The 18,484-nt window shown below is 33.1% G+C and overlaps 2 protein-coding genes across 3 annotated transcripts; both read left to right on the top strand.

Moving 5' to 3' along the window:
• The first annotated feature begins 4,246 nt into the window (after positions 1–4,246).
• On the top strand, positions 4,247–12,929 carry LOC100246616 (dihydrolipoyl dehydrogenase 2, chloroplastic). Its single transcript, XM_002276817.5, has 15 exons — positions 4,247–4,786; positions 5,969–6,115; positions 6,807–6,941; positions 7,135–7,252; positions 7,894–8,018; positions 8,991–9,116; positions 9,202–9,282; positions 9,992–10,054; positions 10,154–10,228; positions 10,307–10,385; positions 10,476–10,576; positions 10,735–10,848; positions 11,603–11,716; positions 12,143–12,214; positions 12,566–12,929. Exons 1-15 carry the CDS (start codon positions 4,469–4,471, stop codon positions 12,611–12,613), a joined length of 1,716 nt encoding a protein of 571 aa, XP_002276853.1. The 5' UTR covers positions 4,247–4,468; the 3' UTR covers positions 12,614–12,929.
• Positions 12,930–13,024: 95 nt separating this feature from the next.
• On the top strand, positions 13,025–18,272 carry LOC109122582 (uncharacterized). Of its 2 annotated transcripts, XM_059736704.1 has the most exons (7): positions 13,025–13,874; positions 14,252–14,798; positions 14,891–15,160; positions 15,271–16,191; positions 16,281–16,411; positions 16,495–16,570; positions 16,662–18,272. In XM_059736704.1, the coding sequence occupies exons 2-7, from the start codon at positions 14,255–14,257 to the stop codon at positions 17,879–17,881; spliced, it is 3,162 nt and encodes a 1,053-aa protein (XP_059592687.1). In that variant the 5' UTR covers positions 13,025–13,874; positions 14,252–14,254; the 3' UTR covers positions 17,882–18,272. The 2 variants fall into 2 exon arrangements, with proteins under 2 accessions (XP_059592687.1, XP_059592688.1); XM_059736705.1 differs by lacking the exon at positions 13,025–13,874 and having other exon boundaries at positions 14,080–14,798.
• Positions 18,273–18,484: the final 212 nt, after the last annotated feature.

The raw sequence follows: 18,484 nt of genomic DNA, 5'->3' as shown, positions 1-18,484 counted from the left end.
TCATTAAAGATAAGAATAAGAACTAATGATAACAATGGATAATTAATAAATTTGGATTGACTTTAGGAGCTTTTAAGAATTTGGATTAACCTTGCGAATATTGTCTATTGATATACTTTCTTACAAATAATAATAAAATGAAAACATTTTAATAGTGCTTCATTCAAATTAAAACATAGTAATGGTATAACTTTTTTCATATTTATATGAATTTAAATCACAACAGTATTAGAAGAAATTATGATTTGAAATTTGTTTTAAAAAGTGATATATTGGAGGATTATCACATATGCTTAGACTTAGCTCGGGTTAGTTCCTGAAAAGTATCAAAGAAATAAGAAAAACATTAAAGTGGTATTTGTTTTTTTACTTAATTCTAAATATAACCTTAATACTTAATAATATTAAATATTAAGTTTTTGTTTTTGTAGTATTTTATTTATATTAAGTGTTAAAAAGTAAAATAACCAATATATTATTTTTTATATTTAGAAAAAAAAATGCCTATTTTGGTTTTTTCTATTTAATAAAAAATTTATAATTCTGAAAACAAAACTGTTTTCCTTAAAAAACCAAATAAATAAACACCACCTAAGACTATGTTCGGTTTTCAAAAAGCTTGAGGGAAAATACCAGGGAAAAAAATAGAGAGGAAAAATAGAATGTTAGAAAAAATGAATACAAATAAAAAATAAACTGAAAGTCAATAAATTATTTTTATAAGTTTTTACAAATTTATTTCACTTATTTTCCTATATAAAGATAAAACAATTTTAAAATACATAAATTTAAATTATATTTGATTTTCTATCATATTTCTCATAATAAAATGAAATATGAGAAAATAATTTTTTTAAAACATTTTTTTTGTTGAATCTTAAAAAAATAATTTTCTTATATTTAATTATTTATAAAAAAAATACAGAATAAAGTTAAATATAATTAAAATTATTAAAAAATTTAAATATTTTTTAATTCATTAATTTTTATATAGAAGAGTTAAATATATGAAAATTTTTTGAAAAAATATACAAAAATATTAAAATTATTAAAATGATTATATATATATATATATATATATATATATATATATTAATTTTTTTTTCATTTTTTCAAAATTTCCTGCTTTTCTTTTCTAATTTCTGTTCCTTGCATTTGCGGGAACCAACATAACCTAAGGTTCGAGGTTAATGTACTATCTAATATTTTTTTTCTTTTTTCCTAAAATTCATAATTCCAACACGTGACATAATTATAACTTAATTTGTGTAGATACATGCAGCGACATAAAATAAAACACCCAGAATCAGTGGCCATTATCAATGCAAGAAAAGGCAGATACGGCCACCGACTCAATGGCCTTATTTGTAACCGCCAAGACCGAGTCCGTGCCTGATGTAAAGCTCAGAAAGTTCCTTCTCCGGAATTTTGTTTACCAACCATCATTTCTCGGGAAAAGAACACAGCGAGGAAGCCAAAAGAGTATGTCAATGATGCTGAAGCCAAGGCGGACAAAGACAAAAACAGTCCCATGGGTGGTGACATTTATGATGATTCAGCTTCAATTTCACTGAAAACAATTGAAAACATATGGAACATATTTTGAGAAGACTTATTGGAAATAATTCTTTATATTATTTCAAGAATTTGGGATCTTAGATATGAAAAATAAATAATTTTCTTAATTTAATTTTTATGAAGTACATTAGATTTTATACATAGTATAAAAAGTTTTAAAGTATTTTTCATATTTTTATTATTATTAAAAATATTTATAGTATTTTTTATATTTTCAATAATTGTCCAAAACATACAAAAAAAAACTCGAAATTGCATAAATTTGTTCTAAAAAATAACTTGTTTTTTTTGAAATAATTATTAGAAGGAAAATGATAAGAAAATAAAAATAAAAATAAATTTAATGTGAATAAATTATTTATATATATATATATATATATATATATATATATATATATATATATATATGTTATTTATTTTTCATCTCATAGGTAAATATTAAATAATTTTAAAATGCATTCATTTTTAATTAATTTGAATTATATTTGATTTTATTTTTCAATTCTTTATAATAAAATCAAATGGGGGTCGGGGATTTTATTTTTTATAACTAGGTATGATTTCTTATGAGAGGACTTATTTTACAACTACCCGTAGTCTAGTTATTGCGAGTGGATTGGATGAGTGAACATTGAGATGAATTGTAAGTATTTGTTATGATTCTTGTACTAAAGTGGTCATTGAGTGTATTTATTTTTGGTTGGTTAAATACTTTTTTTATTCAGATTAATTTATTAATGACTAAAATAATGTTTAAAGTTCAAAGAAAGACTATTAAATGAAATGAAATGTTGGTCGTAACAAATTTTATAATACTAAAATCAACCTCTATCAAATATATAGGGAGTGAACGTTCACTTTGCATGCAACATTGACTTATTTTATATATATATATATATATATATTCTCGAGGCGAGATTCTTAAGTCTTGCAAAAAGTCCATTACATGCGTATTATGCTTCATTCCTATACCGATGAGAGCTGGCAAGGAACCTTTTGTTAAGATAATGATCATGGTGATCAATTCATATTTATTATAATATGATGTGGTAGGGCTTTATGGTGGTAATGTAATAGGTGGAGTGTGTCTAGATGGTGCCTCTCACTGTACATTCGTACCTTTGTTTAGATGCACCGCATGTGGATAGTTCATTTTGCCTTAATATTGTAAATACTCAATTTTCTATTTAAATAAATGAGCCAAAAAAAAAATACAAGAGAAAATACAATATTTAACAAAAGGAAATTAATTCACTACACTTAAATTTAATAATTATAACCATTAAAAAACTCTTAAATCCCAAACGTCCCAATTATACCTAAAAATATTAACCATTTTAATCAAAACATCTATCTACGTTTTCAGCCAGTTCCCAAATATTCTATATAGGGATAAACCTATTTTTATAATTTTTTTTATTTTTTTGTAAAACACTTTATATATAGTAATGGGAAAACTCCCTATAAAAAAAAAATATAAATATAAAATTATAAGCAAGTTAAAAAATTAAAAATTGTGACACTTTTCATCGTTGCTCGAATTTCCTAACCTTATTGATATACTTTCATTTTATAGACATGAGTACCTATTGTTTCATCTTCAATAAATTGTTGTATGGCTATGATATTATTTATAATTATATAATCATTTTCGTGCATATATTGATTATTATGGGTTTTTACTTATTTAAAATGTATTTACATAATTACGAATAGTTCATTACTTATGTAGTGTCATGATCACCCCATGTGGATGGACACGATGTTCTCATTGCGTCTTACGTGATGCCTCTTGTGGAGTTGTGCTAGGGTTAAGTATTATTTCTAATAATATTATGTAACGACTTAATTATTCTTATATGGATATTGTTTCGGAGTGTTCCATCCCATGGGATTATAAAGCCATTCAACCGAACCACCCTTTATGGTCTCTTCCATGTAAATTGTATATCTTTTAGGCTCGATAAATTTTCACGACGTTTAAACTCAGCATCATACTGAGTTTAATAATTGACTTTGATTCTATTATATAACAACATACTCTTATCCCATGTACATATTATTTGTATTAAGTTTAATATGTATTCATAACTTTAATATGAGTTTATAAAAATGAGAAGAGCCCAATATATATATATATATATGATACTATAAACTTTTTTTATTTTATTTATTGATATGAGATATCACAAATATGTTTTATTTATTTTTTTAATTCTATATTACTCATTTTGTAAAAACAAATAATTTTGATTAAAAAATTAAATTTATAGATCATAAAAAACTAAACAAATATATATAAAATAATACTAATATATAAATCATTTTATATTGTTTTTATATTTGAGAATATAATATAATAATTTTAGTTATAAATTTCAAATATTGAATCATAAACATGTTTATTATTTTATTTTTATTATAAATCAAATATAATTACCATATTACTACCTAGAAGATAATAGTACTTTGATCATTTGAAATATAATATTTTAAAATATATATATCAATGTTTTTTTACTTTCTCCTTTTCATTAATTTTCTTTTTCTTTACAACTTAACATTAGCTAACAGGTCCATGAGACAATCGAAACGGGCCTCCACACTACGAGGATTGCCCATCGTCACCCTTTGTAGGCGCGTGGGCTCTTCAAGTCTCATCCAACACCCAGTCCATTAACTCGACCCTAACAAGAAAGCGAAACGTGAAAGGTGTCAGTAAGGTGGTTTATCCGCCCACACTTTGATATCTCCGCCCGCACTCATCAAAGCCTCCACCCCCAACCTCCTCATAACTCCAAAACCAAATACTCGAAGGCAACTTCAAATCTCCTCAGATCTCTTTCACCCGGCGTCTCTGTATCTCATTTCTCTCTATCTTCAATCCACAATGCACTCTTCGCTCTCTCTCTCCTTCTCCTCCTCCACAGCCATTCCCAGATCAGGCCACTCCTCCGAGCTCTCCTGCGCCGCTCCACCTAGTCCTCTCAATCTCCGCTTCTGTGGCCTCAGAAGAGAAGCCTTAGGGTTTTCGTCTCCGAAACGAAATGATTCTTGTCGAGTCATCGTCTCCAGTCGAGGACGCTTCAAGAAGGTTTCAGCTTCGGTATCAGACAATGGAAGTGCTCCGAAGGCGTTCGACTACGATTTGGTTATTATCGGAGCTGGCGTTGGTGGCCATGGAGCTGCTCTGCATGCCGTCGAGAAGGTGCAGCCTATTTTTATTTATTTATTTATTTAATTAAATCGATTCAGTAAACTTCAATTTAGCTGCAATCAGTTATGGAGGCGTGGTTTGGAAACAATTTTGTTGTTAGTTTAAGTCAATCATTGATTCATCTGAATCAGGCATGCTAACGTCATTTGAATGAGAGTTTTAATGTCAGTTTAACTCATTCATTGATTTTTCTATTGGCTTAACTGAGTTTAGCTGTGAAAACGTCATCTGAATGTCAATTTTGTCGCTAGTTCATTCTCAATCATTGATTCTGCTGATTTATTTATTTATTTTTTCTGAAAACGCATTTGAATCAGAACTTTTTTTAGCTCATATTCAATCATTGATTAAGTAGATTGTTAGCTGTGAAAAGGTTATTCAAATGGAAAATTTGTTGTTAGTTTCATAATCAATCATTGATTTAAGTGAATTTGAAGATTCTTTCGTTAGTTTGTGTTCAATCAGTGATTTAAACCATTCTTGTTCAGTAGTTGGTTTTCAACTGAGTGTATTTGCTTTTGATTGTAATTCCCTATTTATATTTTTTAACTCAATGTTTGTTCACTTCCAAGGGAAGTTAACCTCAGTATAAATTATTTCTAGCTGTCTTGGAGATTTCTGTGTTCTGGTTTAGGTGAAATTAAACTTCATCCATCAATTATGCTGCTTTGAGCATTATTTCTGCATGCTTATTAGCAGATGGTCTAAGTGATTTTAGTTAAAATGCTTACTTGTTCTTGTCCCTCAGATTGGTGCTGATATAAACTCATTAACACCAATAAACAGATTAAAGTTGATATAACTGATTCATGTAGCAACTCAATAAACACATTAAAGCTGTTCTATTATCCATGGATCTGGAAATAGGTATTTTCAGGCTATGAGTATTAGTACTCAGTTGATTCCTCTCTAATGATGTCATTACAAAATTGTATTTTGACTCAGTGATTAATCTTTTGAATGAATGCTTTCTTTCTTTCTTTCTTTCCCATTTTTATTTTTTTTAACCATTCAATTTCCCCCCTTTTCGGTGTCTCTAAATTCCCTGGATGGGCCCTTGTTCGGTATCATGCATTGTAAAAAGTTAATTAGTTGTGTGTGTGCGTGTGCGTGTGTGTTTATTGATATTCAAGTCATTAAGGGTGGAATAATTTTAAAAATAATTATTGACAGGGTCTGAAAACTGCCATCATTGAGGGAGATGTGGTGGGTGGAACATGTGTAAACAGAGGTTGTGTTCCTTCTAAAGCTCTTCTGGCTGTAAGTGGTCGAATGCGGGAACTTCAGAGTGAGCATCACTTGAAGGCTTTGGGTTTGCAGGTAATAGAATAATCACAGTTCATCAAGTTTTTGAAGCATAAACTTAACACAGACAACAAATTCCGAAATATAACATCATTGTGCTATTGTTTTATACTGAGTGCTGCAAGTTTGTCTTTATGCAGCAATGGGTGTGCCTGGCACTGATAATTAATACTCGATGCCTTCATGTCTTCATGTCTTAAATGCAGTAGCAGAATCGATGTTTTAAATAGAATGGTAGCTGCCCTGATTGGGATTGCTATATACCATGTACATAGTAACAAAAATTTTAAAATATATGTTTGACACTACAATATTGAAGTGCTTATATAGCATCCTGTAGCAGTGCATGATTATTAGAAAGTATCCAAAGATTCCAAATTCAAAATATTTTGATGGCTCTCTTTAGTATTTCTCTGGTAATGCTTCCTTGCAAGATCACATCATTGGTTTCTCTGTGTGGCTGAGATGTGTTTATAGTGCAAACAAAGTATTTAAGTTTGATCTAACTTAGCTAGCAAGCATGTTTTTCAGCCTTCTATTTTTTCGTAAAATTTTCTACTCTTGTGTTATTTTATTTGCAGATCAACCCTTTTAGTTGGGCTGCACTGCTTATAACTTGATGCAACCTTTTTCAGAATTTCCCCCTTTGCATGCTATCAATATTCCAACCCTATTTGACTCATTGTTCTGATCTCTTGAAACTCAGGTTTCAGCTGCAGGGTATGACAGACAAGGAGTGGCTGACCATGCCAATAACCTTGCTTCTAAAATTCGTAATAATTTGACTAATTCAATGAAAGCATTGGGTGTGGACATATTAACAGGCGTTGGAACAATTTTGGTAAGTTGTCCATGCTGACAAAGACAAGATCTTTCAAGCAATTCAAATTAAAGCCTGGTTTATGACAGTTTTGAACTTCATGGAAAAATGGATGGTTTACTTGAGCCTGTCCTATGCTTTAATAACCAATCTCATGGTTACAAAAGTCCTAATGATATTTATTATCAATAATTTCATTTATGAATTTATTCAGGGCCCTCAAAAGGTGAAATATGGAAAGGTTGGCTTCTCTGAGAATGTAATAACTGCAAAAAATATAATCATTGCTACTGGTTCTGTTCCTTTTGTCCCAAAAGGGATTGAAGTTGATGGTAAGCATCCTTTCCTGCTCATCCCCATTTTACCATTATGAAATTTAACTAAGTTCTGTAATCAAATGAATTTTTCATGCTAGAGGCACACTTACTTTATGAGATGCAGTGCAGCATCTCTTGAAATCTGCTTCCTGTTTCCTATTCTTATTGGAAATGCATTCTGTATGATGGGACAGTTCGCATTAGGAAATAGTTTATAGCTATATACAAGAACAGATGCAGGTGTTCCAAAGAATGACCTGGTACAGGAAACTGAGACTGTAGTCCTACATAGCATTTTGGGAGAGCTAAGTATGTGGTTGCACATGTCTTTGAATGAAGACTTTGAATAAAATATAGAAATATCGGCTAAGTTATTCCTGATTCAATCTCCAAATTCAGATTTGGATGAGAACTATTAACTCATGCAATAGAAGATAATCTGGATATCTAAGTTTAACGAGTTAATGAGCAGCCCTGTGGACCATAAAATGTGGGGAAAACTTGTTTATGTGTATGAGTTTCCAGGCATGATTTATCACACATGTAATGGGTGAAATTCCTTGTATTCCAGTTATCTGCAAAATCTATAATATGAATTTGTCAATCTTTTGGTTTTTGTGTTCAAAGATTTCTAATCACCAGATAATGACTTGCAGGGAAGACTGTTATTACCAGCGATCATGCGCTCAAACTGGAGTCTGTTCCTGATTGGATAGCCATTGTAGGAAGTGGTTATATTGGTCTTGAATTCAGTGATGTGTATACAGCACTTGGAAGTGAGGTAGCATCTTCTTTATAGTCATTGCGATTACAGTTTAAATTTATATAAATGAGAAATTTCAATCAATAGTGAGTTACAGCTTAGATCTGGTGCTAAAATCAAAGGACAAATGCTCCTTCCCCTGCTTTTCCCTCTTATATCGTGTGCCTCATCCTGTTATCCTATAGTTATGTGATTGCATTATTCTATGGTTGATTCATATGACTTGCATATCATTTTTTCATCCATGATTTTACGACTTACCTATTGCAAGGATTATCTCTCCAGTCTCCATGGTTCTACCAGAACATCAGCACTTGAAAAATTAGTGATTGTCGTGCTTTGGTTTCAATATTTTTGCTTGCTCATGTTTTCTTTAGAAGGTATACGTATATTAGCATTGGCTGATGATGGTTTTTCCCTTTTGGAAAAGATGAAAAATAACATAAAATCATGGTTTCAGGCTTATATTTAGCTGAACTTTTCCAAGGAGTGGTTATAAGAAATATTATGTATATTCCAATGCTCTATTTGCCATACATAAAATCCAAGTGTATGGAAAAGTCGTAAAATAAACAAAGGCAGTTCCTTTTTCTGGTACACATTACATAAATAAAACAGGTTATTGTGTAAACCATACAAACCTTGACTAGCTATGCTGCTTTTTAGTTTTAGGAGAAATTACAGTTGAAGTTCCATTGTACCATCTCTGCTATTCCTACTAGTAGCTGTACAGGATCTGTTTGTCTTTCTCGTATTAAATCTACTTACAAATACATACATGTTGTCCATTTGATACTGTTTCTTGAGTTTTATTCTTTATGTCCTTTTCCCTGGGGAAAGACAACTTTAAGCTGTATTTTCTTCTAGCATCCTCCGTTGATCAGTGCAAGTAGTTATTGTCATCTTTGTTCTCTTTTCTCATAATGGAACAACTTACACTTAGAATTTCATTTTAATGTAAATCAAGTTGACCATAATGATATTCCACAGGTAACTTTTATTGAAGCTCTTGATCAGCTTATGCCTGGATTTGATCCTGAGATTGGGAAGTTGGCCCAAAGAGTTCTAATAAATCCACGGAAAATTGACTATCACACTGGAGTATTTGCATCTAAGGTAGTTTTTTTGTTTATTTTTGTATTTTTCCTGGATGGGGATTTCTCAGTGGCTTATTTGTCCTTGCTGGTGTTTTTTTTCATAGATCACTCCAGCCAAGGATGGAAAACCAGTCAGGATTGAGCTTATTGATGCTAAAACGAAGGAACCAAAAGATGCATTGGAGGTAATTTTGTTGTGTGAAATCGGTGAAATCTTGGGTCGAGAAGCATTTATACATCTTTACTTTCAAGTTCTAGCTTGATCTTTGCTTTAGATAGAATAGAGAGAACAAATAGGTCTAAGTGCTTCTTTAATGTTTAATACCAACGAATTCATGTCTACTTTTTCAAACTTTAAAAGATTGGAAGGATAAAAAGGTCTTATACACTTATTTGAAAAGTTGTATTCTCTGAAAAACACGAATGCATACTCTACATTGTGAACTAGTTGAAAGAAATCTGTGTTTTACTTTTAACATATTTCAGCCATCAAAAAGGTAAATTTCCAACCATTTCATAGCTTCCATTCTTTCTACAAGTCAATGAATGATCAAATTGAGCTACTCTAAGTTTAAGACATGTGTCAACTTTCAGAATGTATTCAGGATGCCTTAAAATGATTCAAACTTTCACATTGGATTCTTGCCTTTCTACCGTGATTGAAGTTAGTTTTCTAAGTTTTCAAATGCACTCAGGGATGCCTCTGGGAGAAGTTGATGAAACTTTCACATTAAGCTTTTGCCTTTCTAGTATGATTGAAGTTAGTTTTCTGGATCCATACCTTTGCGCCTCTGGGAAGTCTTTGCATGTGATCAAGGAGGTTCTTCTTTATTTTCTTTTTTGAATAGTAGTTTGTCCTGTCATGGTATTCACATCAACTTTGTTTCCTTATAGGTAGATGCAGCATTAATTGCAACTGGAAGGGCTCCATTCACAAATGGTCTTGGCTTGGAGAATGTATGTCTTCTAGTATATCAATTTAATTAATATATTTGACAAAATATAGAGATCTTCATTAACAAAAGGATTTTTGGATGTGGAATTGTTTTCCTACAGATCAGTGTAGTAACACAACGTGGTTTTATTCCTGTTGATGAGCGTATGCGAGTAATTGATGCTGATGGAAATCTGGTCTGTTATAATTCTCTTACAAGCACACTTTTTGTGTGGCTTAGCCGATTGTTACTGACATGGAACTTTTTTTATTAGGTTCCTCACTTGTATTGCATAGGTGATGCAAATGGTAAAATGATGCTTGCTCATGCAGCAAGTGCACAAGGAATTTCAGGTTAGTGGTAACTACCTCATATTTTGCTGTTTTACCTTTAAAAATGCTACTTAAACCATCTTCATTTTTTGCTTGGCTCTTGTGATGCAGTTGTTGAGCAAGTTACCGGAAAGGATCATGTGCTCAATCATTTGAGCATCCCAGCAGCTTGTTTCACTCATCCAGAAATCAGTATGGTTGGATTGACTGAGGTAAATTTAAATCATCCAATTATATGCCACAATGTTAATATGAGATTAGTTCTTGGTGGAATAGGTTTGTTTCCTGCATGCAAATTGATGCTCTGGCAGCTAGTTCTACTCTGTGGGTTCTCTAAACTCTGTTTTTAACTGAATATAAAAATTCACAGCCTCAAGCAAGGGAGAAAGCTGAAAAGGAGGGATTTGAAGTAAGTGTTGCAAAGACAAGCTTTAAGGCTAACACAAAGGCCCTAGCAGAAAATGAAGGAGAGGGACTTGCTAAGGTAATATTTCTTAACCCTTCTCTTCCAACACTTCTGTGTTGACTCCGCATAATCTGAATGGTAATAATTGATTTTCTTTATGAGATGTTATCTGAAATGTTATGGAAATCCCAGTCCTCTCCCAACATCACTGTCGCCATTATATTAGAATTCACCTTTCTGTATCATCAGCTCTTAATAAATAATTTCATGTAGCTTATATGTAGCACATTCATGGAGCTTCTTTGTGTTTTGTTTTGCTCATTTTCCTGTTCATCTTCCTCTTCTTCTCTTGCTATGGTTGGTTATCATCACAAAGAGAAGTTCATGCTATTGAACTTTCCTGTCTTTGGCTTCCTTAAAAAATGTTTTATGTAAAATAAAAAGTCTAACCAAGTGCAAAGTTCTCTGTTAGTTTCTGTTTACTCTTTTGTTATTGTTGTAATCGGGTATATATCATTTTTGCATTCTCATCCATGTAAAAGCAATCTGATTCTTCAACCTTTATTGTAATCGTCTCAATTTAGAGTCTGTCTGGGAGTTATTCTAGTTAAAATGCTTTTATCTGTGAAGCTTCCATTGGAAACACTTTTAAAGAGAATTGCTGAGTATTTGGATATAAACTAAAAATGAAAATACTTTGATAGTGTTTTCTGTAAGAAAATGCTTCCAAGCATTAGAAAGTGCTTTTAGCCCATTTTAAAATTACTCCCAAATAAGCTCTTAGTCTTTCTACTTCTGCCATTTGCCAATTCTTCTGTCTATTTTCATCCAGTTGATATACAGACCTGACAATGGAGAGATTCTTGGAGTGCACATCTTTGGGTTGCATGCTGCAGACCTTATCCATGAAGCATCCAATGCTATAGCACTAGGCACACGTATTCAGGTATGTTTTTCTGTGCAAAGCAAAATTTAGAGTGCATTTGAGAGTGATTCTAGAAAACGTTTATAGCAATTCTAACACTTGAATGATAAAAATTTTCAAGTATTAGAAATATTAAAAGCGTTTCCTAGAATCACTACCAAACGAGTTCTTAACATGTCTAGATACTTGGACTGCTAGATCTAATATATAGCAATTGCTAGAATTAATAAATTCTTTGAACTTATTGTCTACATCCTGCAATCTGCTATCCCCCTTGTCAGACACAATTTGTTAGATAGTCTGCTCAGTCCAACCTTAGAAGTGGTTAATCTATTGAGAATGTGATGTCAAACTCAATCATCTCTTGGTTTCTTCTTGAAAGTGAGGGTGGAACCGGTAGCTTGTTATGATGAGTATTTTGACATTTCTTTTTTGGACACCTTACAGGACATAAAATTTGCTGTTCATGCGCATCCAACCTTGTCAGAAGTGCTGGATGAACTCTTTAAATCAGCTAAGGTAAACTTACAATATTTACTGCTAACAGCCGATTGAGTGTGGCTGCAGTAATCTCCTTGTTTCTCCATGCTAAATGTAAAAGCAATGAGAAGCCAGACTTGGAGAACATCCGAGTTGCAATAGGCCTGGCTATGATCATCCATATCTTGTAAATCGTGGGCTTTGTACATTTTAATGATGCCCCTATCAACCATGTCATATCCTAACCATGGTTTTCCCTTATGATGTTACATGAAAAAGAATTAATTTCCTATGCCTTGCGCAGCATTTGTTTCTTAAGCAAAGATACTCAAATTCATTTGTAAATGACAAAAGTTACCTGCTTTCTAATCTTTTTATTTTCTGGTGCAGGTTCATGCTCATGTTCCTAGTCCCGTAAGTGAACCAGTTACAGTTTAAGCTTCTCTTCTCAACTCTCTGGGTATAAAATTTTGAAGAAATTTGATTCTATTAGCGAGTTTCAAGAAACCGTGCATCTCTTTGCAAGAGGACAGAACATCAATATCCATCAACACTTAGAAGAAGAAACAAAATTCCAATGGACTTGAGTTTTTCTCCAGGACTGTTGGGCCCGAAGGTTTTCTTTATTACTTAGCGTCTTTGTTTTGTTGAGTCTGTTTTCCAATGTCTCCTACAGATACTTGAGTTAATGCTCTATTTTTATTTATAAAACGTTTATTCCCTAAATAATTTTGAAAAATATTTTTACGTGTAAGAGGCCTTATTATTTTTGTCGTTATTAATTATTATTTTAAAGGGCTACACTTGGGGCTCTTCTGGCTGATCCCACAGCTACTTCAACATTCTGGTGGTTGGCTCTTCATCGTTGAGAGAGGATGACTTAATTACAACCAAATAATGTCCATTAGGAAACATTCGAACATGGACTACGTAGCGAGATTGTGACTACTAAGCTAAAGTTGAAGCTTGAAGCCTTGGTACCATGGATTGAAAAATCGGAAAATGTCGCCGATATTTCGGAGAAATATCGGTTATCGGGCGGCATCGAAACGATAATCGGCACCGATTATCGATCGACGGAAAAATCGGCCAAAAATCGGCAAAATCGCCGATATATCGGCGAAATATCGGCGAAATATCGGTGGAGGACCGAAAAATCGGCGAAACATCGGCGAGTGGAGCCACGCGCGGCGAAGAAGGCAGAGGACAGCAAAAAATCGGCGATTAATCGGTAAAATCGGCGATTTTTTGCCGATAAAATCGCGATAAATCGGCGATTTTTTGAAAAAATCGGCGATTTTTTTGAAGATTCCCTGCTTTTGATCTGACGGCCAATTTTGAATTTTTGAGGATCTGATGGCCTAGATTTCACCCGTGTATGTAAAGGCCTCCAACGGTCAGATTTGTGATCCAATGGTGGAAAATCAATCTTGACTTTATCCAAGGGCTATGGAGTGTTTCCAACGGTTATATGAAGATCTAATGGTGAAATTTGAACCAAATTTTGATCCAACGGTTAAAATTAATTTATAACGGCTAGTTTGACCATCCAACGGCTAGTTTGACCAAAAAAATTCCTATAAATACCCACATTCCATTTCATTTCATACATCAAAATTCTTATATGATCTAGCAAAAATTTTTTATTTTGAAAATTTGGTGGTGAAGGGGATTAACTCCAAGTCAAAGGCTAATTAAGGTATGTCTTACCTTTCATAAAATTTATTTTATTATGCATAATTCAATTTTATTTGTTATATATAGTTTAATTGATATTTTCTAATTCATATGGAAATGTAATTGTAATGTTTATCTATTTCATATATGCATAATTCAATTTTAATTTTTATTAGTAATGATTCTTATCAATTTCATGAATATGCAAATTTAATTTATTTTAATTTAATTTAATTCTTATCAAAATTTTATTGTAATGTTTATCTATTTCATATATGCATAATTCAATTTTAATTTCAATTTTTATTAGTTCTTATCAATTTCATGCATATTAAATTTCTTACATGTTTTATCTTTAATAATTTTAAATTTAATATTAGTTTCATAATTCAATTTTAGAAAATGGCTAGTGAAAGCGGTACCATGGGTCGAGATCCTTGTTGGAAATATTGTACACCTATGGAAGGGAACAAAAATGGAACAATATGCAATTACTGTGGGTTGGCAATAAAGAGTGGTGAGATTACTCGTTTTAAATTTCACCTATCACATACAGACCCTAATTCAAATACAAAAAAGTGTCCTAACGTGCCTCCAGAAGTGAAACAAGAAATAAGACGACTTATAGAGCAAAGAAATAAGGCAAAAGCGAAGAAAGCTGTTGATATAGAAGAGATTCGAGCAGAACTGCGAGACACAATGGGAAGAAGACATAGGCATTTAATTGATGAGGACGATGAGGAGAACCTTGGTGGTGATGGTGGTGGTGATGGTGGTGGTGGTGGTGGTGATGATGATGATGATGGAGATGATGATGTGTATATGTATCCGGCTGACATGCACCCTGATGAGCGACATGCTTATAGAGAGGCGGTTCGAGCATCAAAAGCTGCTGAATGGAATCGACAACAACAAGAACATTTTATAAAAGGCAAAAGAAAAACAGGTATAATATTAATTTGAATTATTACTGTTTCTTATCAACTTTATCAATAATATTAAATTAACATATATGTTTAATTTTAATAATTATAATAGGCGAGTCTTCACATCCAACCAATCCAACAACAAGGCAAATGCGAAAATCGCAAAGTGTTCGATATTCAGATGCATCACTGCCTGATGCACCCTCGTTGTACAAATCTTCAGCAGCAAGACAGAAAACTGTGAAAAATCTTTTCAAAGGTGGTGCCATCAAGGAAACCATGGGACGTTTGATCAGTAAGTTCTTCATATATGAGAGTGTTCCGCCAAGTAAAGCAGACTCTCACCACTTCAAGAACATGATTGTTGGTGCACAACAAGCAGGTAATTACTATAATTTTAAAAGTTGTATTTATTTGAACAATATCATTACTATTTATATAGTATGATTGACACAAATGTTCTTATATGTTTTAATTATATATGGATGGTAGGTATGGGTATAGAACCGCCGTCTCCTTATGAAATCAAACACAAGTATTTGGATATGGAGTACAAAGACATGGAAGCTTATGTCAATATTCAAAGAGAAAAGTGGAAGACTTATGGATGCACGATTATGTCTGACGGATGGACTGGGCCCACGAAATTAAGCATAATTAATTTCATGGTATATTCAAAAGGTAGCACAATCTTCCTCAAATCCGTTGATGCATCAAATAATATAAAGGACAACAAATACATATATGGTTTGTTGAAGGATGTGATCAAGGAAGTTGGCAAACAAAATGTGGTCCAAATAGTTACAGATAATGGGTCGGCATTCGTGAAGGCGGGGAAGTTGTTAATGAAGAAATACAATCTTTATTGGACTCCGTGTGCAGCACATTGCATCGACTTAATGTTCGAAGACATCGGTAAAAGGACGAGTGTTGCAGATCTGATTACAAAGGCTCGAAAGATAACCAACTTCATTTATAACCATAGTTGGTTGCTTGCACAGATGCGGAAGGTGTGTGGTGGAGACATAGTTCGTCCTGGAGCAACAAGATTTGCAACCAATTATATAGCCCTTGACAGTCTTTTGAAAAAGAAAGCAAACTTGAAGAAAGTGTTTATCAGTGATGAATGGGCACAACGCAACTTAAGTCGCACATTAATCGGCAAAGAGGTTGAATCACTTATGTTTGACCATGCGTACTGGGAAAGAGTGGGAAAGTTAGTGTCAATATATGAGGCGCTATACACAGTTCTTCGCATTGTCGATTCAGAAGTTGTTCCTACAATGCCATTTGTGTACGAATTGATTCGAGTTATGAAAGAGAACCTCATTCGACTTAATGCTAAAGAATGGGTGTTAGAAATAATTGCAGATCGTTGGGATAGAACTCTTAAACATCCTCTTCATGCAGCAGGTAAGTATTATTCATCTTTGAAATTTATTGGTATTTAATATGTTTCTTTCATAACATTCTAATTTTACATTTCTACTTTACTATTGTAGCATTCTTTCTTAATCCAAGATTTCAATATAAACGTGGAGTTGGTACTGATCCTGATCTACTTCAAGTTGTTCATGAAGTCTTTGCGAAATTAGATCCTACATCAGAAGGTCTTAGTCAATTTGGAAATGAGGTAAATTATTAGAGTTATAATATAAATTAAATAATTGAATTTCATTTACTCAACTTTTTCACTTTCAATTATTTAATATGTAGATTATACTATTCCGAGATGCAAAAAGAGGATTCGGTGATCGAGCAGCGATTGCTTCGAGGTCAGAAATGGTTCCCGGTGAGTATTATTTGTGAAATAATAATTCATTTCATTAGCATATTATTGTAACTTTCCAATATAAGTATTGATATCATTTATTTGGTTGTAGCTGAATGGTGGTTCATGTATGGACATCACGCTCCTACATTAAGAAGGTTGGCCATCAAGGTTTTATCGCAAACTGCATCATCTTCAGCTTGTGAGAAAAATTGGAGCACGTTTGCCTTAATTCATACAAAACAAAGAAATCGGCTTGCTTACCCGATGCTCCAACAATTAGTTTTCTGTTATTATAACATGAAACTAAAGATACGTGACATGGAAGCAGAACAAGACAAAGTTGCAGAGAAAGATTACCTCGATTTACTTGACATTGCAACTGAGGTTGGTGAAGAAGAAGATAACCAATTGTTTCAATGGGTTAGACCTCTTCATCTAGATGATGAAGATGGAAATCCCGACCCACGAATTGCCGCACATGTCCGAGAAGCAGGTGTTGATGTTGATCGAGTGTTATCCGAAGAAGTTCATACTGATAGTTTCAGCCAAGACACGAGAGATTCATTTCAACAAGGAATTTCTCAGCCGGCAGTCACTTCTCGACCTTCTTTTGACTCCACGAGTGTTGAACATAGTAGTAGACCTAGTGCTACTGGTACTTCCGCTTCCGGTTATGATGGTTCAAGAGGAGAGGGGACCAATGATGGTAGCGACCCTGGAAATGATGAAGGGGATGTTAGACAACAACAACAAAGTGGACAACCATTGGCATTTACTTGTGAAGATGATTTCACACATTGTACTCAAGATGAAGACCACGGCTCTAGAAGAGCCGGTCCAGGTGTTGGAGCCATTGGAAAGCCATATAGAGGAAGACAACGAAGGATGATGCCATACAACGAGGACTCATTGTCGGCCAGTTTTGAGTCGATGAGTGTAGAGACTCAATTCAGTGATTCATCAAACGAAGCCAACATTTATGCCCCTTATGCAATGAGTTATGGTCAGCCTCCTCAAAATCTTTCAAGTTCCACTGATGAAGAGTATGAAAGGTATAACTATCCTTCTTCCACACAAATGCCATACTACCTTCCACATCAGCTGCAACAACAAGGATTTCAAACGAGCACATGGGAAAACCCTGGATTTCCTATCCATGGACAAGTTGTTGGTAGGACTCAAGAAATTTATGCATGGCATGTTCGTACATACAATCAATACTATCGAAACTCCATGTCCTGGTATGAATATTGTCTTCAACAAGATGGGCTCCCTTCATCTAACAATAACAATATGATGGAACCACATCGATCTTCATTTTGGTATTAAGGATCATTGCAATGTCATATGTATTATGTTTATGTGTAAATTGTTTTCATTTAATGAAATCAAATATTTCTTAACTCAATTCTAACTTTCTAAGTGTACAATTCCAAATTTCATATTTTTTATTCTTAAAATCCAAGTATCGTAAACTATTTACCGATATTTTTTTCTTTGACCATATTTATGTCAATTACACTTATAAAATAACTTTAACATGCATATTCTTGCTTATTTTATCATTCTTTGGCTTTTTTTAAGCATTCCCATCAATTTTGGATAATTTTTGTCTCACCGATATTTGATGAAAAATATCCACCGATATTTCTCCGATATTTCCGATATATCCGTAAAATCCAAGTACCGATATATCCGTGTTTACCGATATTTCAATCCTTGCTTGGTACCCAATCGTCAATACTGATGGTACCTTGCTTTTGATGGTATTAACTGGGGATTTGCTTTGTTGGCCGACCGCACCGCGAATCTTCTCCCCGTAACCAGAGCTTCCAAGCTTTGACTAAAGTATTATGTCATCAAGGTACTTCGCACCTCATAAAGGCTGTCATGGAAAGCCTTGGACTTTCACTTCGATTTTGAGAAGTATGA

Source organism: Vitis vinifera, chromosome 5, assembly GCF_030704535.1.
Source record: "Vitis vinifera cultivar Pinot Noir 40024 chromosome 5, ASM3070453v1".
Classification (NCBI taxonomy): Eukaryota; Viridiplantae; Streptophyta; class Magnoliopsida; order Vitales; family Vitaceae; genus Vitis; species Vitis vinifera.
Note: the sequence above shows the minus strand (reverse complement) of the source record. Positions and strands in the feature narration are given on the sequence as shown.